Raw genomic sequence first — 25530 nt, 5'->3', positions numbered from 1 at the left:
CTTTATGTTGAGAGTTGTTCGAGCTTGACGTCCTTCATGTATAGTCATATGATTCACATGCTTTGATCGTTAGTTCCCTACGATCCTTTGTCGGTGGATAATGTTTCAACGTTCAAGTCGCTGAATGTCTCCATTCACTTCAATGTAGCCGACATCATTGCCGAACGGTGGAACCCAGCATTGATACGATCGTAACCCATCCAGCGTGACCCTTGAGAGACAATTAGGGGAAGGGCCAGGGGAGGTGTGTGCCCGTTGCCACATTGCATGCATTGCTGGGAGTTCGGTTTGGCTAGCTGCTGATGGCCGCCGCGGCGGAGGAGGCCGCGCTGCCGCTGCTGCAGGCGGGAGAGGACCATGGCCAGAAGGGGGCGTCGTGGTGGTGGAGGCAGTGGATGCGCGAGGCTGGGCGGGTGGGCTACCTGGCGCTGCCGATGCTGGTGGCGAGCCTGTCGCGGTACGCCGTGCAGGTGTCATCCAACATGATGGTGGGCCACCTCCCGGGCGTGCTCCCGCTCTCCTCCGCCGCCATCGCCACCTCCCTCGCCACCGTCTCCGGATTCAGTCTCCTCGTCCGTAACACGCCTTATCCCTTTCTCCGCCGATCTTCTCGCATGCTCTGCTTCCTTCGTGTTTGCTTTGCATCCTTTCTTGGTTGGATTTGCATATATATGCTGTGCACTTGTCGGTTCCGGTCGCCGTATCCTGTCGTGTCTTCTGTGCGCATGTTCGTGTGTGTCTTGAGATGCGAGCAAGAAAGATCAGATTCACGGAGTCGTCATCGATAGGTTATGTCTCGCGGCAGCTAAGCTGAAAACTTAACAGACATGCAACTTCAGTTTACTCCTCTCTCCAGTTGTGACAAAATAGTTTTCATTGCGCTTGCTCTTGACCATTGTTCACTCGGTAACATCATACATTGAATTTGTGAAACAGATCGGAATGGCAAGCGCTCTGGAAACTCTATGTGGCCAAGCTTATGGGGCAAAACAGTACCATAAACTAGGAGTGCACACCTACAGAGCAGTATTCACCCTCCTTATAGTCTGTATCCCGCTCTCACTGCTCTGGGTGTTCATGGGTGAAATCCTGGTCCTCCTAGGGCAGGACCCCCTGATCGCCCAAGGAGCCGGGAGATACATAGTCTGGTTGATCCCGGGGCTCTTTGCAAACGCGGTGATCCAACCGATCACCAGGTTCCTTCAGACCCAGAGCCTGATATTCCCCCTGCTCCTGTCATCCGTCGCAACGATGGCAATCCACATCCCTCTCTGCTATATGATGGTGTTCAAGACTGGATTTGGGTACACCGGAGCTGCTTTTTCGATAAGTATATCGTATTGGCTGAATTTGTGCATGCTCGTGGCGTACATCATGTTGTCGAGTTCTTGCAAGGAGACACGCACGCCTCCGACGATTGAGGCCTTCAAGGGGGTGGATGACTTCCTGCGTTTAGCTCTGCCCTCTGCATTTATGATGTGGTAATCACCAGAGCCTACATGCACGTGTGTCTCTCTCTACGGTGAACTTCCCTCTTAACTGTGACTAATGGAATTTATAACTTTTTTCAGTCTTGAATGGTGGTCATTTGAGCTCCTTATTCTTATGTCAGGGCTTCTACCCAACCCAGAGCTTCAAACATCAGTGCTTTCAATCTGGTGCAAATCGAATTAATGACCACAGTTTATGCAGACATAAATCTGTTTGTACAGTAATGTTTGCCTTATGCTGCTTGACGCATATCTTTTTTTTAGTCTCACAAGTATAACATTACTCTACGCTATACCTTTTGGAATTGGAGCTGCTGGAAGGTATGATTGTGAAGAAATTTACTTACACGAAAGATGCTTACTTTGTCTCCTCAGAAACAGTTCATCATTTGATAATAGCTTTGAAAATTTAACTTTTGTCATAATGAATAGCACACGAGTAGCGAATGAACTGGGTGCCGGGAACCCTGAAGGAGCTCGATCGGCAGTCCGCGTTGTTATGTCCATGGCGGTGATGGATGCGGTTATAGTGGGCGGAGCTCTTTTAGGGGCACAGCGCCTAGTGGGCCGTGCGTACAGCAGCGAGAAGGAGGTCATATCTTTCGTCGCGACCATGGTTCCTTTGGTCTGCGTCACCGTGGCAACTGACGCTCTACAAGGAGTTCTGGCAGGTTAGTTATCCAACATTTCAATAGCGCAGTTGCAGTACTCTTACGTTTTCAATGTCCAGACACTGTAATCGCAGGTTAGTTTGATAGATTTGCTTGGAGACTAACACCTGCTCTTCTCACCAGGCGTTGCCCGAGGATGCGGGTGGCAGCAACTGGGCGCGTACGTGAACCTCGGATCGTTCTATCTGCTCGGGATCCCAATGGCGATCCTCCTCGGCTTCCTGCTGAACATGGGAGCGAGAGGGCTCTGGATGGGCGTCGTCTGCGGCTCCGTAACGCAGACCACGCTCATGTCCGCCATCACGTTCTTCACCGACTGGCCAAAGATGGTTTGTGCTCCGTCTAAAAGCTACAATTGATGTAGCAAAACCAACAATATAACTGAATCATCTGAAGAGATGCGCGCTATCTCTCATTGTGCATATGTGTTTGTTGTGTTTACAGGCTGAGAAGGCCAGGGAGAGGTTGTTCAGCGAGCCAGGGTCCAGATGCCTACTGGAGTAGCCGTGGTTCAAGACTACCGGTCCGATTTTGCGGGGAGGCATCTGTTATGTGAAAAAAAAAAGATCAACCTAGAAAGAACTAGCGGCTTTATATCTGTTGTATCACACCGTATCTCATTTTCTTTCATGTTACAACTATGGTATTGAGCTATGTTTCTATTTTTTTTTATATTTTACATTAAAGGATCATTTGAATTGCAACTTTGAACTAGTAAATGCATGCAAAGTGCAACGAACCTATGCATTAATTAAATTGTGTTGTTTTTTTACCAGCTTGGCTTAATTTTTTAATAATGGTAGTGGTGAGTAATATAGAAGTAAATATAGGGATATTTTGGATTTATTTTTTAATGGTAGAGTGGGTAATATATAAGTAGTTATAGGGGTATTTTAGGTTTATTTTTTTATAATAACAGTGGTGGATAATTTATAAATATGTATATGGATATTTTGCTTTCCTTTTTTATCTGATTAATGTGGTAATTTATAAGTCTTGAAAGTAAAAGAGGAGTTTTTTTGTTAATTAATTCTATAATAGATAGAAGATAATGAAGAACCAACACCAGAGGTCCCTCTAGATAGGGTTTTTTTTTCCTGAAAAAAACCAGAAGCTATCTAAAGGGTTGACTTTTGGCTTTGGTTTTTGGTGGTTTTTAGCTAGTTAAGGTAGTGGTTGTGATTAAAATAAACTAGAAGGTGAGAAACAGGCTAAGAGGAGTTTTTCTGTCTTTTGGTGTGTTGAGAAGCTAAAAATTTATTGTAAAAATCAATAACCAACTTTTAATAGACGTGGTCGCTTCCTCAGACAACCAAAAGTTTTAGGTCTGTTTGGTTCACTACCACACTTTGCCAAACTTTGCCACACTTTGTTAGATAACTGTGTGTTCCGTTGCCGCAACTGTAACGTGCCATAATTTACCAAACATTAGGCCCACATGTCATAGGCTCATTCTTTTACCAAACTTTGCCTAAGGTGTGACCATCAATTTATTGGCCACACCTTAGACAATATTTAGCAAGGAGGTATGACATTCTTTAGGAGTAAACTAAACATACCCTTAAAGCCACTGTCTATTCAAACGGAGCCGGAGCCCGCCGCACTGCTATGTATAGGACCAAGAATGACAACTAGAGGGGGTAGATTGACGCCTCAACAAATTTCTTTCGAAATAGATAGCTTTCTCCTATTTTGTCATTCAACGCACCTCAAGAACAAAGCGTAACATAAAACACAGAAATACAATGGAAACATAGAGCTCGACTCGGAAGATTCGGCTAAAACAGAACAGAACTCAAAGAATTCAAAAACTAAACTTGAAGATCCAATCAAAAGTGGGTCTTATGGTTGAATCAAACATTAGGTTCCACAACAAACCAATACATAACTCCATCCCCACACAAAGTTTATAACTTAAGAAAAAAGATTCAAAAATCAAAGATAAGGTCACCGGTTAAAGAAATTCTCCAAGTTGATGATCTAGAGGCAAGAGAGTTTAAGACTCATGAGTATAAACTCGTATGTGATTTTTATATCTGTAGCAACAAGAAGAATGACTTCATAAGGAGTTGAAAATTCAGCCTAAAAATAAAACAAAAAATCACAACGAAACACCGAGAACTTGTAAATTTGCAAGGGAACCAATAGAGGAAAACTAGAATTCAAGTATATGCAAAAATATAATCTTTATTACTCAAAGAAGTAAGCCCTATTTTAAGCTGATTAAAAAGATTTTTTACTCAAAACTCTCACCTAATACATAGGCTAAACACTCATCCTTCCTCTACTCTAAAACCCTAGTACTAAGCTCTCAAATGAGTGGCACAATAGGCTCAAGTAGCTGATTCCTCCTCTCCTATGGTCTTACCCCTCTATTTATAGGTCTAGAAAACTTGATATCTAAGTTTTCTAGTTTTTTTTTTCCAAAATACCTCTATCTTGTAATATACTTTTACTTACCACCTAGAGTATTTTAGTCTATTTTCTTCTCTATCCATCGGACGGTAGCAGCGCTTTTATGACTTAGCTTTGTCTCAACACAAACTTCAAGATGGTGCCATGTACTCCTCTAGTCCTCTCACAGTTTTGAGGCAAAAATATAAAACCCTAACACGCTTCTCAAAGCATGACTAGCCGCCACTTGCTTACACCTGGAACAAAAGCTCCGATGATGAAGTGTGTCCTCCGTATTGTGATCTTGATTACCAGCAAGTCTCTCCCGCTTTCGATCCCTCGGACCGCCTTGTCATTTGCACCACCATCCCCTTCGCTTGACTTTATCAACACAACATCTCCATCATCTGTTTCATGCTTTACTTGACCTTCATGTATACAGTTAGGATCACCCTTGACTCCACTCAGCCCTCCTTAGCCGTTCGGCACCAAGCACCCGCTTAGTCCCAATCACCCGTTGTCGATCACCAAGTTGCATCCATCACCTGCACATCTTGAAACAAGCAAACACATTTCTTCATACTCCAAAACATCTTTAGGTAGCACAAAATCAAAAACTTCCACTCAGAGCACATCCTACAGAAAATGTGAACACTGGATGTTTCGGTATATTCTACTCCTAAACACTGGACCATCCGGTGAGTGTAACACTATCTGTTCCAGGAAAATTTTGCTCTCTGCAGGAAAACTTCTGGTGAAAGCTTCTAATGATCTCATGTCTATCACCGGATAATCTGGTGTGTGCCAATTCACCAAACCACCCTTTTGCAACCTCTCTGCAACAAAAGGTCCGGTGCATTCTCCGGTGTTCACAATCTCAACACCGGGCTATCCGGAGTACATAATCAAACTTGGTGCCAAAAATCTTCTCTCTGCAGAAAATACTTTGGCGCTCTCAAAGTCCATTACCAGACCATGGTATTTGCTTTTATTTCTACTTCATCACTGAAAATGCTCCTGTGCTACCCTCCGGTGTAGCCACCACACTTATTGGACCTTCCGGTGCATTGATATCCAATTTTGCTTGAAAAATTATTTTCTGCAATAAATAGTTTGGCGAGTATACATTGCTCACACCGGAACTTCCCGTGAACACCAGAACATCCGATGTTCACACTAGAACTTCCAATGTTTGTAAATTTTCTACGTACAGAGAATAATTCGCCAATTTTAAACACCGCCAACTCGAGTTAGATATGGACAAGAACAAGCATCCATAAACACATACACGTTCAAGACACATCAACTATTGTCAATATCTCATCACATGCAAACCAAGGTATTTCTCTACTTGGTTTCTCAATCTCCGCCTTGATGAGTGCATTGACAACCCTCAAAGCACAATGATTTGCGATAGAAGAAGCGAAGCACATCAAAGTGACCAAAAACCCGAGAAAGAGTAAATACATATCACTTGGCATAAGACAGATTACAAAAGGCCAGAGATAGGCAAAGACAAGCCAAAACCTTAAAAGAGCAAGAAAAGCTCAAAAACTCAAAAAGAAATGCTCCCCTTGATGAATGCACAGTTTTTATTTTTCTTTAAGATTTATTGCAATTTTTCTCATTTCTCCTCCTTTGTAGCATATTCTCTTATTTGTGCATATGCTCTCCCCTTTGGCAATGCAAACATCAAGGATAAAATATTATACAATGCATGAAGATGCAATCCTAATGAGGTTTCACATGTATACCACAAAGCATTTGCAAGATCTAAAAATATCAAAAGGGCTCGAAAAAGGAGAGGATGAAGCTCACAATTACATAGAGGCTCAAAAAGAGACAGTGACACAAGAACATGAAGCTTGACAAACTAAACCCAAAGAGTTGATTGGCGCATTTAGTTTTATATAGCCGAATCATGTATAAGGTGACCACCATATAAGTATCTACTTGTGTCGAGACAATACAAACATTAACAACTAGCCAATTTCAATCTCAAACTTGGCGAACAAGTATTCATGACAGTAGGCTTTGCAAACACTCATATGAAACCAAGATTTAGTTAGGTCAAGTGATTAAAACAAAATTGATCATTTAGGCACATTTCTTTCATTTTTATCCTCAAGTTGACTCTTGTCCAAGTAAAGTGTCACGTGACTGGGTACGGAAAACACTTTGAGGCTTCAAGACAACCGTATTGAATCACATTTTAGCATAAGATACTTGAATTTACCAAATTATTCACATTTCCATAGTGAAACAAGTTTTCACATGATCAAGTCAAGTAGTGTCTTTACAACACAAGGGACACATGTTCCCTCCAGTGATGAGGACATCACTCTTTCGGATACACACACACCGAGTATTCCTCCAACAATAGGTCCATTGACACGAGCTCGTGCACGTCAACTAAATCATGAGGTGAGCTCGTTCCTTAGTGTTCCTTTATATTTTGATAAGGATGGGATGCTACTGAATAATTGTGATGTATTATTACTTAGGAACACGGGAGAAGAACATCAAGGGCGCCCAAGCCAAGGTGGAGGTCCAATCAAGTTCGAGTCCGTTTCGGAGTCCAGGACCAGTCTGCACTAAAATCGTCGCCCAGGACGTATACGGACTCCGTTTTCAATGTTCTACACTTGGTTGGAAAGCTAAGGAGATAAGCTTTCCAACGGGACTGGTCCCATGTCCAAATTCTTTCTGAGTCAACAGGAATCGTCGAAACAAGTGGACTTCCAGAATCTATCAGGGTGCTGCGCCACCATCTTTTGGGCTGTTGGGCCGTGTAACGTGTTGGAGTCCATTAGGGACGCGTCCAGGGGTCCTTGGCTGACCCTAGTCTTTTATATACAGTAGCCGCCACCCTAATTAGGGTTAGGTTTTACTTAGATATTGATCTACACACAGTTGTGAGATTTTCGCTCTTGTTCCGGACCGACTAGGCCGCCGCAAGTGTTTGTGGAACCCCGACTTCGAGTGCTTGAATTCAATTCGCAATATTTCAGATTGTATCTTCTACGTTCTTGCTTGTGTTCTCGGTACGCTTGCAGGGATTGAGCCTTCTTGGCGAGGTCAACCGCGCGACACGGTTGATAACCAACGGAGCTGTGGTGTTGTGATTGCAAGGGAGACGATCTGCTCGGGTCGAAGCCTTTGGATCATCAACATCAAGTTCTCCACCCACCGACTTATCGCTACCTATCGGAAGATCAGGCCAACAATACTCATCAACTGGTATCAGATTTTCAGGTTACCCGTTAGGTAATTTCGTTTTCCCCTTTAGATTAGTCTGTTTTTCATTACCTAGAGTCCAGAAAAAGCCAAAATTTTTTTGTCAATTTCCGCTGCCCTAGAACCCTTTGTGCCTTTGCAATTTTTGTTTTCAGTTGCGCGTTGTTGAGTTTGTGTCCGTGGTCGAGTCTTGTTGCTGGTTTTAGAGTCGTATTCTTGGTTTTTAGTCAACGCTCCGTGCTGTTTTGATCACGCCGCTATCCCATCGCCACCATCCCCACCAACAAGTCGAGCCACCACATTACTCGATTTGCCACCGCGAGCCGCCTTGTGTTACTTTCCGCCACGCCAACCCTAGATAGGTCGCAAGCCGCCTTGTATCAATTGCCCTGCCACCGCTGCCCTCCTTGTTCATATCGCGATCCTATTGCTTGCAATACCTTAACGAGAACAATTTCTGCAAGAGGTGCTTTGAAAGAAAACCCTAACTCGATAGGGGTTCAGTAAAACGGCCATAACTTTCTCATATGGACTCGGAATCAGGCAAAAAAAATTTTCACGGACATCTACAGAAAAAGTTACATCCATTGCTCCCCGCTTCTTCGGGTTCCGCCGAAATTGTTTTCCCAAATTCGGCTTGGAAGATTGCGTATTCGAGCCGCGAAGTTTCTGCACGCTTTTCAGAGAACGTGCTTGATTTTCTGTAGGCCACATCTTGCATCCGTTTGAGCTGAAAATTTCTATGGTTGTTGCTTGTGTGCTCCTAGTTCAGAAAAAAATATCAGAAAAATACGAAAAAAAAATTCGTGATTCCTACTAGTGCTAAAAGACAAAAAAGAGGAGCACATAGAGAACACCCAGATAATTGTGCTGTTTGCTGTGTCTTTCTCTGATCATCCTTTTTAGCTTTGTTTCAGCTGTTGTGCTAGGACTAGGGACACGTGATAGACCAGCAACTGTGATTCATACTTTGGACACTTATTTAGCTTTGCTCATCTGATTACAGTTATTGCTAATCCTTGCTACCATATTGTGCCTTTCCAAGCTCCACCTCCTTTGATCCGAACAGGTTCACTCTTGCAATCATCCCACGCTTACAGACTTGTCACCGGTTGTTCCTCCTTGCTGCGTTGGTAAGAACATTTGTAAGAGCGTGGTAAGACGCTTGAGTGTGTGTGATTCCACCTTCCACAACCTAGTAGTTGATAGGGATAATATTGTGTTGTCCTTTGTTTTCTACTAACCATATCAGGTGATGGCTCTCCGTCGGATTTTAAGGATTGTGTGTCCAAGGAAGAACTCAACAAAGCCTTGCAGGATCATACTAGACTATTGACAGACATTAGAACAAGCATTGCTAACCTTGTCACGCGAGTCAACGACCTTGAGTTGCGACAGCCACCACAGGATGATGACTATTCACATGATGATGATACTAATAATGGTGACCAAGAAGATGGTGAGGTTTTTGTTGGGCAAGATGCGCGTGCTGAGCAACGTCCTCGTGCTGAACAATTACGTCGTGACCAACAACAACGTCGTCAAGGTAATGGAGGTAATAATGTTAATCGCAACGGTCGCGATGATCCTTATTCTAAGATTAAGTTTTCAATGCCTCCTTTTGATGGTGCATATGATGCTGATGCTTATTTGAATTGGGAAATGACGGTTGATCAAAAGTATAGTTCTCATATGGTTCCTGAAATGCATAGAGTTAGACTAGCCACTTGTGAGTTCACGAATTATGCTATTATTTGGTGGAATGGTTTAGTTTCTAGTGGCTTAGAACCTGAATCATGGCCTAGACTAAAGCGTGTCATGCGCAATAGATTTATTCCTCCTGATTATACATGTGAATTAAAAAAGAAATTGCAGCGCTTAAATCAAGGTTCTAAATCTGTGCATGATTACTATCAAGAGCTTCAAATTGCTATGCTTCGTTGTAGTATACAAGAGGATGATGAGGATACCATGATTCGTTTTTACTCCGGGTTGAGATGTGAAATTCAGGACCTTGTTGATTATAAAGATTACAATACTACCAATAGGTTGTTCCATTTTGCTATCTTGGCAGAAAAAGAACTGCAGGGTCGACAACAGGTGCAGAAATTGCGGAACAATTTTGGGAGTACATCTACTTCACGAGTACCACCGGGACATGCCACAACATTCCCTTCTACATCTACACGATCTGCTGCCCCCTCCTCTAACACTCGGGCGCGTTCAGCAGGAGCACCACAACCATCACGTGAGGTGAGTAAATCTACTGTTTCGCAGGATCCAATGCCAAGCTCTTCTTCAGGTGCAGCTACCACGGGTCGTACAATGGGCATTGTGTGCCGTTGCTGCCAAGGTATTGGCCACGTCATGAAGGATTGCCCAAGCCAGCGAGCATACTCCGCAACAGCAGATGGTGGATATGTTAGTCATAGTGATATCGAGGAAGAATATGCATTTGAAGCTAATCTTGCAGCCGATCATGACATGGATAGTGAGGGGGAGGAGATTAGTGGTACCGCTGCCACGGAGAGTTATGCAGCACGCACCTTTATTGTGAAGCGAGTTTTGAGTTCTCAAATAGGGCAAGCAGAGCAGCTACAACGCCATAATCTATTCCAGACATTCCTCATTGTCAAAGATGCACGTGTTCGTACCATAATTGATGACGGGAGTTGCAACAACCTCTTGAGCTCCGATCTTGTGAAGAATCTTTCCTTGCCAACATGTGCACATCCTCATCCATACTACATTCAGTGGTTCAATAACAGCGGTAAGGTTAAGATAACACAATCTGCGAGAGTACATTTTTCTATTGGTTCCTATCATGACTATGCTGATTTTGATGTAGTGCCTATGCAAGCATGTTCACTTTTGTTAGGTCATCCTTGGGAATTTGATACCGATGCTACACACCATGGTAGAAGTAATAAATACTCTCTCATGCACAAGGGAAAGAAAATCTCTTTGCTTCCTTTGACACCTGCTGAAATTGTGCAATGTGATAAAGCGCTAGCTGAAAAAGAAAAGAAAGAACGTGTTTTAGAATCTGAAAATCAGCAAGTAGCTCAATCTGTTTTTCCACCTAAGAAAGAGAAGAACACACCTAGGTCCGAAGGCATTAAGTTAAAGGGTGGTGTTATGCTTGCTACTAAATCTGACCTTACTGAAATTCAAGATAATGATACTTTGTGCTATGCTTTGGTATGCAAAGAGGTTTTATTTTCAATTGATGATATACCTAGCTCTTTGCCTGCTGCTATCACTAACCTTTTGCAGGAGTATAAGGATGTCTTCCCAGCTGAGATACCCCCGGGGCTGCCACCATCGAGAGGGATAGAGCACCAAATAGATTTGATCCCGGGAGCGACTTTACCAAACCGCGTTGTATATAGGACCAATCCGGAGGAGACTAAGGAAATTCAGCGACAAGTCCAAGACCTTTTGGACCGTGGGTACGTACGAGAGAGCCTTAGTCCTTGTTCTGTTCCTGTTCTTTTGGTTCCTAAGAAAGATGGTACATGGCGCATGTGTGTTGATTGTAGAGCCATTAATAATATCACAATAAGGTATCGTCACCCTATTCCTAGGCTAGACGACATGCTTGATGAGTTGAGTGGTTCTATTATTTTCACGAAGATTGACTTGCGTAGTGGTTACCACCAAATAAGAATGGAATTGGGAGATGAATGGAAAACTGCTTTCAAAACTAAGTTCGGTCTATATGAGTGGTTAGTGATGCCTTTTGGTTTAACTAATGCACCTAGCACTTTTATGAGATTGATGAATGAGGTTTTACGTGTTTTCATAGGAAGATTTGTGGTGGTGTACTTTGATGATATTTTGATCTATAGCAAGTCACATGAAGAACACATTGATCATCTACGTGCTGTTTTTACTGCTTTGAGAGAGGCACGTTTGTTTGCTAACCTTGACAAGTGCACCTTTTGCACGAATAGAGTTGCTTTTCTTGGCTATGTTGTTACTCCACAGGGAATTGAAGTGGATGAAGCTAAAATTGAAAGCATCAAGAGCTGGCCGACCGCTGTGACTATCACACAGGTGAGAAGCTTTCATGGCCTTGCAGGGTTCTATCGGCGTTTTGTGAGAGATTTCAGCACCATTGCTGCCCCACTCAATGAGTTGACAAAGAAGGGCGTTCCGTTCCAATGGGGGCCAGCACAAGAACAAACTTTTAATACGCTGAAAGATAAGCTTACGCATGCATCTCTACTCCAACTTCCGGACTTTGGTAAGACTTTTGAGTTAGAATGTGATGCTAGTGGCATTAGAATTGGAGGAGTGCTACTACAAGGAGGTAAACCCGTTGCTTATTTTAGTGAGAAATTGAATGGGCCATCTCTTAATTATTCGACTTATGATAAGGAGTTGTATGCTTTAGTGCGAGTTTTAGAAACATGGCAACATTATATTTGGCCCAAAGAGTTTATTATTCATTCTGATCATGAAGCTTTGAAACATATTAGAAGCCAAGCCAAACTGAACAAACTTCATACTAAATGGGTTGAATTTATAGAGTCATTTTCTTATATCATTAAACACAAGAAAGGTAAAGACAATGTCATTACAGATGCATTATCTAGACGTTATACCATGCTGTCCCAACTCGATCATAAGATTTTTGGTTTAGAAACAATTAAAGGATTATATGCTACTGATTTGGACTTTAAAGATATTTTTGAACATTGTAAAGAAGGAAGAACTTGGAATAAATATGTACTGAATGATGGATTACTATACCGTGCTAATAGGCTATGCATCCCAGCTAGCTCTATTCGCCTATTGTTCTTGCAGGAAGCGCATGGAGGTGGTTTGATGGGACATTTTGGAGTGAAGAAGACCGAGGATGTACTGGCTACTCACTTCTTTTGGCCTAAGATGAGGCGCGACGTCGAGCGCTACGTGGCACGCTGCACTACTTGCAATAAAGCTAAGTCTCGCTTGAACCCACATGGACTTTATATGCCTCTTCCTGTTCCTAGTGTGCCTTGGGAGGATATTTCTATGGATTTTGTTTTAGGATTGCCTAGGACCAAGAGGGGGAGGGATAGTATATTTGTCATTGTGGATCGTTTTTCAAAAATGGCACATTTTATACCTTGTCACAAGAGCGATGATGCTACAAACATAGCTGATTTGTTTTTCAGGGAAATCATTCGCTTGCATGGAGTGCCTAACACCATTGTTTCGGATCGTGATGCAAAATTTTTGAGCCACTTTTGGAGGACACTTTGGAATAAACTTGGGACAAAGCTGCTGTTTTCAACGACATGTCACCCTCAAACCGACGGACAAACGGAGGTTATGAACCGCACATTATCCACCATGTTGCGGTCTGTTTTGAAGAAAAATTTGAGGATGTGGGAAGAGTGTCTACCCCATATTGAGTTCGCTTACAATAGACCAGTTCACTCCATCACCAAGGTAAGTTCGTTTCAGGTAGTGTATGGTTTTAACCCCCGTGTCCCTATTGATTTACTTCCTTTACCAACATCCGAGAAATTGAATTTTGATGCTAAGACACGTGCTGATTTGATTCTGAAAATGCATGCGTCGAGGATGACTCCAATTCAAGAGGGGGAGGATGATGAGGATATCACTCTTTCGGATACACACACACACCGAGTATTCCTCCAACAATAGGTCCATTGACACGAGCTCGTGCACGTCAACTAAATCATGAGGTGAGCTCGTTCCTTAGTGTTCCTTTATATTTTGATAAGGATGGGATGCTACTGAATAATTATGATGTATTATTACTTAGGAACACGGGAGAAGAATATCAAGGGCGCCCAAGCCAAGGTGGAGGTCCAATCAAGTTCGAGTCCGTTTCGGAGTCCAGGACCAGTCTGCACTAAAATCGTCGCCCAGGACGCATACGGACTCCGTTTTCGATGTTCTACACATGGTTGGAAAGCTAAGGAGATAAGCTTTCTAACGGGGCTGGTCCCATGTCCAAATTCTTTCTGAGTCAACAGCAATCATCGAAACAAGTGGACGTCCAGAATCTGTCAGGGTCCTGCGCCACCATCTTTTGGGCTGTTGGGCCGTGTAACGTGTTGGAGTCCATTAGGGACGCGTCCAGGGGTCTTTGGCCGACCCTAGTCTTTTATATACAGTAGCCGCCGCCCTAATTAGGGTTGGGTTTTGCTTAGATATTGATCTACACACAGTTGTGAGATTTTCGCTCTTGTTCCGGACCGACTAGGCCGCCGCAAGTGTTTGTGGAACCCCGACTTCAAGTGCTTGAATTCAATTCGCAATATTTCAAATTGCATCTTCTACGTTCTTGCTTGTGTTCTCGGTACGCTTGCAGGGATTGAGCCTTCTTGGCGAGGTCAACCACGCGACACGGTTGATAACCAACGGAGCTGTGGTGTAGTGATTGCAAGGGAGACGATCTGTTCGGGTCGAAGCCTTTGGATCATCAACGTCGAGTTCTCCACCCACTGACTTATCGGTACCTATCGGAAGATCAGGCCAACAATACTCATCAACAAGGTTCTATCATGAGGAAACATTTGACAAAAACATAAAACATAGTGCAATGTTCCCCAATCTACAATATTGAATCAAGAAGCCTAGAGCAAGATATCCATCAACTAGGCTTAACACAAGTATCCATCAAGCTCTTCATGCATGGTATTGACCCAACTCGAATCAGATAAAGTATGTCCAACATCATTAGGCTCAAAAGAAGCAATGAATGTAGAATTAGAAAATGAGCATGAGAAGCAGATTTGGATCTTGTTACCCTCTCATTGATGTCACCGATCATCATCTGTGGAGGGTGTCGCCGATGAATGTGTTGAGGGACCTCATGTTGTGAGTGTACCTCCCCTTCAAACACTGCTGATGCAGACTTGAAAATAGCTGAAGTGGAAGTAGAGGCTGCAGGACCTTCTACTAGAGTAGAAGAAGTATGAGCTAGCTCTAGAGCAGGTGTTATTGAGAGAAGTAGTAAATCATCCTCATCATCACTAAGAGCTGAAAGGTCGCTATCTACAAATATGCTCTCGCTCATCTCCTAATCACATGCACACTCAAGGATCGAACTAACATATGGAGTTGACTCATCAAAAGTCACATCACAGGATTCCATGATGGTGTTAGTATCAAGATTGTAAACCCTGTAAGTATAACTATGAAGAGAATACCCTAAGAAAATACCCTCGAAAAAATGTGACTTGAACTTGTCAAGATTGCCATGCTTTAGGATGAAGCATCGACACCCAAAAACTCCTAATTGTGAAACCTTTGGTTTTCTCCCAAAGAGCAACTCATAAGAAGTCAAATTCAAGATCGAGCGTAAGAAAATCTTATTTGAGATGTAGCATGCTATGCTAATGGTCTAAGTCCAAAACTTTCTATGAGTCCTATGCTCATCTAGCATCGTCCTAGCCATCTTAATCAAAGTTCTGTTCTTTCTCTCAACCACGCCATTCTACTGAGGAAGACGGGGGACAAAAAACTGATGGTCAATGCCATGCTCAAGACAGAAAGCATCAATGAGATAGTTCTTGAACTCAGTGCTATTATCACTACGAATTGCTTTCAATGCACCAGGAAATTCTTTGAACAATCTCAAAGCCAAGCTTCGAAAGTGTGAAAACACTTCATCCTTGATCAAAAGAAAGAAGACCCAAGAGTAGCTAGAGAAGTCATCAACAATGATAAGAACATACTACTTTACATCCACCGAATGAACCCGAGAAGGACTAACAATGTCCATATTGAGAAGTTCTCCTGGTCGTTTAGTCATCACCCGATTGATTGATGGGTGGGAGGCAACAACCATCTTGCCATGCCGACAAGGAGCACAAATAAGATTCTTCTCAAACTTGAGCTTGGCAATCCTCGGATCAAGCCTAGGGCACTCAAACGAGTAAGCAAATTAAAACTCATGTACCCTAATCTCCTATGCCACATCTAAAGCTCAGAAGAAGTTTGAGCAATCAAACAACGAGAAGAACCAAGAGACTTAGAAAAATCAACTCCAAAACTCTCCTAACTCAAAAAATCTTGTAAATCAGAGCGCTAGAAAAATCGAGAACTCAAGAAGTATCGCGTTTGAAATACACTTCTAAGTCCTCATCCAACAACTGAGATATAAAGAAAAGTTTGTATCCCAGATGCTCCACCAAAGCTACATCCTTGAGAGTGAAACTCTCATTCACCTTTACCATACTTATGGCTTTCACCCTTCCTTTTCGATCATCCTCGAATGTGATGTACTCGTGTCGCTCTATGGAGGTGAGACTGGAGAACCATGATAAATCTCTGGTCATGTGCGCGAATAATCGGAGTCAATAAGTCATTTGTTCTCTAGGCTTCTACCTGCTATCTATATATGAGAAGAATAATAGGTGGATGGCTCAGTACTGGGTCATCCGCCCTGAAGTGATAAAAGTATGTGCAGGTAAAACAGGTCTAGTACGTTGAGAGCGAGTACCACGATGAGGAAAATATGGTTTATCAAAGCGCTGAGACTCAAAGCCTCTTACACGTGGACCAAAACCATATGAGTCATGGCAAAATCCACGCTGGGCAACATCTCTATGAAGAGACTGAAAAGCCCTAGGAACTCGTGAGTGGAAGTGAGCAAAAGTCTCATGTACACCAACAGAGGGGCGGTATATGTCCCGGGTGCTCCACTCCCACTCACTCTGCTCTTCTCTCCTATAGCGAAAGCAAAACCCATTCAAGTGACCCTCTCTCTAGCAGTAAGTGCAGTCGTAGGGTTTCTTGGGAACTCGTATATCGGTCACTCGGGGCTCTCTCATCTTAGGATGTGGAGCTCTCTTGGGTTATGGTGCCGATTTCTTTTTTATGGGTTGAGGAATATGTTTCTTGATGGGTTGTGGTGTGACATTGATTTTGGACTTCTTAGCTTCTAGAGTAGTAGGTGTGGTGAACACAGTTTTACTCTCCTCACTGTAAGCCACCCTCTCAAAACCCAACCCAAGAGCAAAACTCACATTGTCAGCACACATCTTGGTCTTGGCTAAGATCAAATTCATTTTTCCTTTACTTTATGAGCACTTATCCACCAGAGAAAGGATATACTCATTCTTAGTCAAAAGCTTTTGAACTTGTCCTCTAACTCAGCTGAGTTTGTCCTAAAAGATGGTGTAGGTGGAACAATTTGGTTGCACATCCTTAGAACTTCTAGCACTCCCCAATCTAGACTCTAGCTCCTTTAGACTCTTGTCTTTCAATTCAACATACTTTGCAAACAAAGGGCAATTCTTACCAGCATCTAAGAGAGTAGACATAGACTCCTCCTCAATGAGCTTCTTCTCGGTACTCTCAAGCCGACTAGAGACTTGAACATGCACATTGCAAAGCTCGGCAAGTTCAACCATGACAATCAGACAACTCTCACACTTCTCAACATCGGACCTAGACCTAAGCAATGTAAGTTCAGTAGAGACAGACTCATACTTAGGCCTAAGATCCTTCAACTCACGCACAACTTTCTTAAGTAACCTATCCTGACTAACGAGAGCATCATTCAAGGTATCAAATTGGATAGAAAGCTGGTTGTAGGAAGGCAATACCTCGGAAGGATCCAGCTTAGGCTCACTGTCGTCGTTGTTGTCGTCCGCAATGAAGCAGAGGCCGGTGAAGTCCTTAGCCTCCTTCTTGTTCTTTGCTTACGGTTCATCCTCCTCGCTGGAAGAGGTGTTGATGTTGTTGAGAGCCATCACGAACGCACTAGAAGCTGTCTTGGCCGCCTTCTTGGCCATCTTGTCGTGATTCTTCTTCTTCTTCTTCTTCTTCTTCTTCTTCTTCTTCTTCTTCTTCTTCTTCTTCTTGTGCTTGTTGTAGTTGTGATCACTGTCCTCCCTCTTCTTGAGCTTAGGGCGGTCCGCCTTGAAGTGGGTAGTGTCACCACACTCAAAGCAGGCACGAGAACCACCCCTCCTCCAGACTTGATGATTGTTGTAGAAGCAGATAAACTTCTTTAGAATCAGTGTAAGGTTCTCATCATCTAGCGCGTCCACCTACTCCTTTGTGATAGAAACTAAGAAAGACAATGCAAATCTACTTGATGAAGTGTTAGCACAAGGAAAGCCAGCTGTAGATTGATTGCCACCACCAGATCCAAAAACTAATGCCATGTTCCGAGACAGGGGATTTTCGAGATCGATTCGAGCCGCCATGACTATCTCGGTGGACTTGAGCTTGCTGAAAAGCTTATCAGAAGTCAATGTATCATAACTTGAAGACTCTTCAATACTCAAGATCTTCATTTCCCATATGCTACGGTCAAGAGTATAGAAAAGTTTGATCGCTCTCTCATGGTCAGAATAGGGCAAACCAACTACATATTCAGCTTCAGCAGTAGACTGCGCAATGTTAGATTATTTATGAGAAGACCAACACACAAGAGAAGTATCTAAGAAGTGACAAGTAACAGAGGTACTTTTCCTGTCAATTCTATAACCAGCAAAATTCGCATATGAAAAACCTTGAAGAGAAAGCGAAGAGAAAACAGAAAACCAAAGCCCATACTCGAGAGTGTTTTTGAGGTACTTTAGAATGCATTTCACTGCTTGGCGGTGAGACATCCTCGGTGAAGCTTAGAAGCAAGCACATAAGCAAATGATGAAGTGGATGTTTAGTCTTGTCACCATCAAGTACAGGAGAGAGCCGATCATGCTCCTGTACTCCCGTTGATCCACCCCCTTGCCATCTTTATCTAAAACAAGCACGATTGAGGTAGCTATCGATGTCGCCAAGGGCTTTGCATCACTCATATCGAACTTCTTCAGTAAATCCTTGGTGTACTTTATTTGGTGGACGAATGTATCTTGCTTGCATTGCTTGATTTGCAGCCCAAGGAAGAAATTGAGCCCGTCCATCATCGACATCTCGAACTCCCTGTTCATAGTTTCTGCAATCTTAGCCACAAGTGCATGAGAAGAGCCACAAAAAATGATATCATCAACATATATCTAAACAAGTAAGAAATCATTGCCATGCCTGAGAGTGAACAAAATTTTATCAGTTGACCCCATCACATATCTATGCTCTAGCAAAAAAGACCTAAGCCTATTATACTAAGCTCTAGGTGCCTGTTTAAGCCCATACAAAGCTTTTCTAAGCTTGTAAACTCTATGTGGGTATTTGAGATGCTCCAAGCCTGGGGGTTGTCTAACATAGACCTCTTCCTGAATAAAACCATTTAGGAAAGCACTCTTAACATCCATTTGATACAACTTTAAACCCTTGGATCCCGCAAATGTAAAAAGGATCCTAATGACTTCTAGCCTAGCTACGGATGCAAAGTCTCTCGAAAGTCTATCCCCGCAACCTGAGTGAAACTCTGAGCCACTAGTCTAGCCTTGTTTCTCATTTGGTTCCTATGGCGTGAACATTAGGGGGTGGCTCTACAAGGACCCAAACTTAGTTTCTCTACAAGTTTTCAAGCTCTTTATGCATGACATTGACCTAACTCGAATCAGATAAAGCATGTCCAACATCATAGGACTCAAAAGAAGTAATGAATGTAGAATCAGTAAAATGAGCATGAGAAGCGGTCTTGGACCTCGTTACCCTCTCATCAAGATCTCTGATCATCATGTGTGGAGGGTATCACCACTGAATGTGTTGAGGAGCCTCATGCCTAGAGGTGAACTCCCCCTCAACTTATGCTGATGCAGGCTCGAGAGCAGCTGAAGTGGAAGTAGACACTACAGGACCCTCTACTGGAGTAGAAGAAGCAGGTGACATCTCTAAAAGCAAGTGTGGTAGAGGGAAGTAGTAGATCATCCGTGTCCTCATCGAGAGCTAGAAGGTCGTCATCTACAATGATGCTCTCACTCATCTCATGATCATCTGCACACTCAAAGACAGAACTAGCATATGGGGTTGATTCATCAAATTTCACATCATATGACTCCATGATGGTGTTAGTGTTAAGATTAAAGACCTTGTAAGAATGACCATGAAGAGAATACCCCAAGAAAATACCACCGGAAGAGCGTGACTCAAACTTGTCAAGATTATCATGCTTTAGGATGAAGCAACGGCAACCAAAAACTCTCAAATGTGAAACCTTCATCTTCCTCTCAAAGCGCAACTCATAAGAAGTCAAATTCAAGATCGAGCGCAAGAAAATTTGATTGGAGATGTAGCATTCTATGATAATAGCCTCAGCCCAAAACCTCCTAGAAGTCCTATGCTCATTGAGCATCGTCCTAGCAATCTCCACCAAAGTGCGATTCTTCCTCTCAACCACGCCATTCTGCTGAGGAACACATGGGGCAGTAAATTGATGCTCAATGCCATGATCAAGATAGAAAGGATCAAAGAGATAGTTCTTGAACTCATTGCCATTATCACTGAAAATTGCTTTCAATGCACCAGGGAATTCCGTGAACAATCTCAAAGCTAAGCTCCTAAAGTGTGAGAACACTTCATCCTTGATCACAAGAAAGAAGACCCAAGAGTAGCGAGAGAAATCATCAACAATGATAAGAACATACAACTTTCCATCCGCTGAACCCAAAAAGGACCAACAGTGTCCATATGGAGAAGTTCTCTCGGTCGTTCAGTCATCATCAGATTGACTAGTGGATGGGAGGCAGCAACCATCTTTCCATACCAACAGCACAAACAAGATTTTTCTCAAACTTGAGTTTGGAAAATCCTTGAATCAAGCCTAGGGCACTCAAATGAGTAAGTAAATCAAAGCTCATATGCCCTGGTCTCCTATGCCACATCCAAAGATAAGAAGAAGGTTGAGCAATAAAACAACGAGAAGAACCAAGAGACTAAAAAAATCAACTCAAAAAACTCTACCACTCAAGAAATCTTGCAAATCAAAGCGCTAGAAGAATCGAGAACTCAAGAAGTATCACATTTGAAACACACTTCCAAGTTCTCATCCAACAATTGAGATACAGAGAGAAGGTTGTATCCCAGATGCTCCACCAAAGCTACATCCTTGAGAGTGAAACTCTCATTCACCCTTATCATACCTTTGGCTTTCACCCTTCCTTTCAGATCATCCCCGAATGTGATGTACTTGTGTCGCTTCACAAGGGTGAGGTAGGAGAACCATGATGAATCTCTGGTCATGTGGCACGAACAACCGAAGTCAATGAGCTACTTGTTCTCCAGGCCTCCGCCTGCCACCTACATATGAGAAGAAGAATAGGTGGATGGCTCCGTACTGGGGTTAGTCATAAACCTCTTGGGAATCTAGTACCGGTCATCTGCCCTGAAGTGGTAAAAGTATATGCAGGTAAAACAGGTCTAGTACGCTGTCGGGGGGGACGGGTGTCCACTCTGCCACGAAGTCAGAGAGCGCCTGGCTTTTGGGTGCTCTCGATCTTCTCTTCTTTTTCTTCTGAAAAAACTCTCTCTTTTTCGTCCGTTCTGCCGGCTTTAAATACCCGCCGGCAGTAGTGTGCCCCGAACGAGAGGGGGGGCACGAGTTCCGAGACACCATAAATGGAAAGGACGTCATCATTACCTCTGGACGAAGTGATCGGGGGTGGAAAATGCGTCCCACACCCGGTCATCCGGCACCATAAATGCGCTGGCAACGGGCGCCGTGGAGAGGGCCCACCGGACGGCCGCAGAGCGGCCCGGTGTGCCCGCCCTGTCTTGTTCTCCTACCACGGCAGCGCGGCAGACGGAACGCCTTGGCCCTTACGACGTCATCCCGAGACGGGCCGGATGGCACGGGATGGGACTCGTGCATTCAATGACCCCACGCCCTTCCGCTAGGATGTGGCAGGAACTGACACCGAGCGTGGCGGGAGCAGTTGGAGGTGACAGGCCACGCACGCTCTTTAAATGCGGCCTTGGGCCTTTGACTAGCTGACACCTCATCGGTGGGCCCCTCAGAGGCCACTGTCAGGGGGCTCTCTGGGTCATCAGGGAACCGAGTGCTCGGGGGTCACTGTACACTTCCCAGAGCACTCTCTCCCGAGAATGCCCTTTCTTGATCCTCGGGGAACCGAGTGCTCGGGGGTACTGTTCACCTCCCCGAGCGCTCTCTCCCGGGCACACTTGTACGGATCCTTGGGGGACCGAGTGCTCGGGGGTTGCTGCACGTAGCCCCGAGCACTCTCTCCCGAAACTTCCTTCAGTAGGTCCTCGGGACACTTGGGCGCCCAGGGAGCCACCGCTCGCGGCCCTGGGTACACTTCTCCCGGTACTTAGCCTTCCTGGTCGTCGGAGGACTCGAGTGCTCGGGGGTCACCGTACACCTTCCCGAGCACTTTCTTCCCGGCACTTAGACTTCGTGGATCATCGGGGAACTGGGGTGCTCGGGGACCACCGACTGTGGCCCCGAGCGCCCCCTCCCGGGACTTAATCTTTTTTACCTTGCGGAGGAGACTCCGCGGGATGGCGCCATGTGGCGAATTGCTGGCCTGGCCTCGGGATTTGGGGACCCCCGATTCCTGATACACCGACATACGCTGAGAGAGAGTACCACGATGAGAAAAACGTGGTCCGCCAAAGCATTGTGACTCAAAACTTTTTACACGTGGACTAAAACTATATGAGTTATGACAAAATCCATACCAGGCAACACCTGTAGGAAGAGATTGAAAAATGCTAGACTCGTGAGTGGAAACGAGAAAAAGGCTTATGTACGCCAACATAGGGTTAATACATATCTCGAGTGCTCCACTCCCACTCATGCCGCTCATCTCTCCTACGGCAAAAGCAAAACCCAACCAAACGACCCACTCTCTGGTAGTAGGTGCTGTGGTAGCGTCTCTCGAGAACTCAACTGCCGGTCACTTGAGGCTCTCTCACAGGCTCTCTCATCTTAGGCTATGGAGCTCTTTTGCGTTGTGGTGCGGGTTTCTTCTTTGTGGATTGAGAAATGGGTTTCTTGATGGGTTGTGGTGTGGCATTAATTTTAAACTTCTCAGCTTCTAGGGTAGTAGGTGGTGAACATAGTCTTACTCTCCCCAATGTAAGTCGCCCTATCAAAACTCAACCCAGAGCCAAACCCACCTTGTCAGCACATATCTTGATCTTGGCCAAGATCAAATTTATTTTCCCTTTACCCTTTAAGTACTTCTGCACCAGAGAAAGGAGGTACTCACTCTTAGTCAAAAGCTTTTGAACCTACCTCTAACCCAGCTGAGTTTGTCCTGAAAGATGGTGCAGGTGGAACAATATAGCTGCACATCCTTAGAACTCCCAACACTCTCCAATCTAGACTCTAGCTCCTTCAGGCGCTTTCTTTCAGTTCAACATCCTTTGCAAGCAAAGGGCAATTCTTACAAGCACCTGAGAGAGTAGACCTAGACTCCTCCTCAAGAAACTTCTTATTAGCACTCTCAAGCCGACTGGTGACTTGATCATGCACATTACGAAGCTCGGCAAGTTTAGCCATGCAATTAGGCAACTCTCACACACCTCAACATCAGGCCTAGACCTAAGCAATGCAAGTTTAGTAGAGACAAACTCATACTTAGACCTAAGATCCTTCAACTCACGCACAGCTTTCTTAAGTAACCAATCCTAGCTAACGAGAGCATCATTCAAGGTATCAACTTGGATGGAAAGCTGGTTGTAGGTAGGCAATACCCTGGAAGGATCCAGCTCGGGGTCGCTGTCGTCGTTGTTGTCATCTACCATGAAGTAGAGGTCGGTGAAGTCCTTGTCATTCTTCTTGTTCTTTTCTTGCGGTTCATCCTCCTCTGAGCCCTCCTCCTCACTTAAAGAGGTGTGGATGTTGCTAAGAGCCGCCATGAACACCCTCAAAGTCGTCTTGGCCGACTTCTTGGTCTTCTTGTACTTGTCGATGTCATGGTCGCGGTCCTCTATCTTCTTGAGCTTGGGGAAGTTCGCCTTGAAGTGGGTGGTATCACCACACTCAAAGAAGGCACGGGAACCGCCCCTCTTTCGGTCACAATGGTTGTTGTAGAAGTGGGTGAACTTCTTCACAATTAGCACAAGGTCCTCATCATCAAGCGCGTCCACCTGCTCCTCTGTGATAGAAACCAAGAAAGACAAAGAAAACCCACTCGGTGAAGTGTTAGCACAAGAAATACTAGCTCCAGCTTGATTGCCACCACTAGGTCCAAAAACCAATACCATGTTCTGAGACAGGAGATTTCTGAGGCCTATCCAAGCCGCCTTGGCTATCTCAGTAGACTTAAGCTTGATGAAGAGTTCATCACAACTCAACATATCGTAACTTGGTGACTCTTCAATGCTCGAGATCTTCATTTTCCATATGCTATGGTCAAGAGCATAGAGAAGCTTGATCGCCCTCTCATGGTCAGAGTAGGGAAAAACACCATTGGATCTAAGGTTACTCACAATTCTATCAAAATGACCAAACATAGCATCCAAAGATTCACCGATTAGTGCCTTTATGAAAGACACTTGATCTCCCTTGCACAAACATTTGATATTCTTGGTTGTATATGCTTTGGTGTCTGGCCTTAATCTGATTAGTGCATTTATGAAAGACACTTAGAGTAGTCCAGATCTCCCAGGTAGTATGGAGGTGCTGGATCCTATCAAATTCATTCTGACTCAGGCTAGTGAACAAAATATTTCTAACCTTGTTGTTGGCCTCATAATGTTCGATTTGAACCTGAGTCATGCGAGTAGTAGGGATCTCATAGTTAGAATCAACTACTTCCCATATTGCACTTCCTTGGCTTAGAAGATAAGCCTCTATACGCACTTTCCAGTAAAAAAATCATGGCCATCAAACAGCGAAATCTTCCCACTTCTCTCCATGTCACCTATGGATCACAAAGCCAGTTAGGGTCAACAAGTGATGAAACTGGCTTTGATACCAATTGTAGGATTGAGAGTGGCGACTAGAGGGGGTGTGAATAGATGCCTCAATAAATTTCTTGCAAAATTAATGGCCTTCTCCTATTCGATCACCCAACACACCTCTAAAAGAGAATCACAATAGAACGCAACACAAATACACAGCAGAAAAAGTACACCTACCCAGAAAGTCTGGGGACTCCGGAGATGGGACTGTAGAGTCCGGAGATTGGACCAGAGAGTCTGGAGATTCTGAGAAAAATCAAAACAAAACTTGAAGATTCAACAAAAGGTGGGTCTCATAGTTGGAATCGAACACTAGATTTCACAGTAAACTAATATATGACTCATCCCCACATAAAGGTCCAATATTGAGAAAAGATCATTCAAGGATCAAGAGATGAACATCGGATGAAGAAGATCTTCAAGATGATGGTCTAAAGTCAAAGAAATTCAAGACCCTATCACATATGCATGTGTATGTGAATTTTATACCTTTAGTATCCAGAAGAACAATCTCCCAAGATGTTAAAATTTCAGCTCACAAAGAAGAAAGAAAATCAACACTGAAAAGAAAAAACTTGCACATAAGGCAAGGGAGCCAATAGAGGGAAACTAGAAGGAGGGAAATTCAAGCATATGTAACAAAATAAAGTTCATTACTTAAAGAGGTTAGCCTTATTTTAGGCGGATTACAAAGATTTTTCTCTCAAAATTCTCATTTATTGCATAGACTAAGCACTCATCCTCCTCTCCTCTAAAATCCTAGCACAATGCTCTCATATGGGTGACACAAGAGGCTCAAATGGTTGGTTCAAGGCTCTCTCTAGCCCTACCCCTCTATTTATAGGTCAAGAAAACTTGACCCCTAAGTTTCCTAGCTTTTTTCTAAAATACTCCCTTTATGTAGTACATTTGTACCTACCAGCGAGAATATTTTGGTCCAT

The 25530-nt window shown here is 43.8% G+C and overlaps 1 protein-coding gene across 1 annotated transcript; it reads left to right on the top strand.

Annotated features, from left to right (window-relative positions):
• The first annotated feature begins 143 nt into the window (after positions 1–143).
• On the top strand, positions 144–2806 carry LOC133910028 (protein DETOXIFICATION 14-like). Its single transcript, XM_062352553.1, has 7 exons — positions 144–572; positions 937–1481; positions 1572–1658; positions 1755–1811; positions 1923–2161; positions 2285–2490; positions 2606–2806. The coding sequence occupies exons 1-7, from the start codon at positions 303–305 to the stop codon at positions 2663–2665; spliced, it is 1464 nt and encodes a 487-aa protein (XP_062208537.1). The 5' UTR covers positions 144–302; the 3' UTR covers positions 2666–2806.
• Positions 2807–25530: the final 22724 nt, after the last annotated feature.

This window comes from Phragmites australis, chromosome 2, assembly GCF_958298935.1.
Source record: "Phragmites australis chromosome 2, lpPhrAust1.1, whole genome shotgun sequence".
NCBI lineage: Eukaryota > Viridiplantae > Streptophyta > Magnoliopsida > Poales > Poaceae > Phragmites > Phragmites australis.
This window is presented reverse-complemented; position numbering and strand designations above follow the sequence as displayed.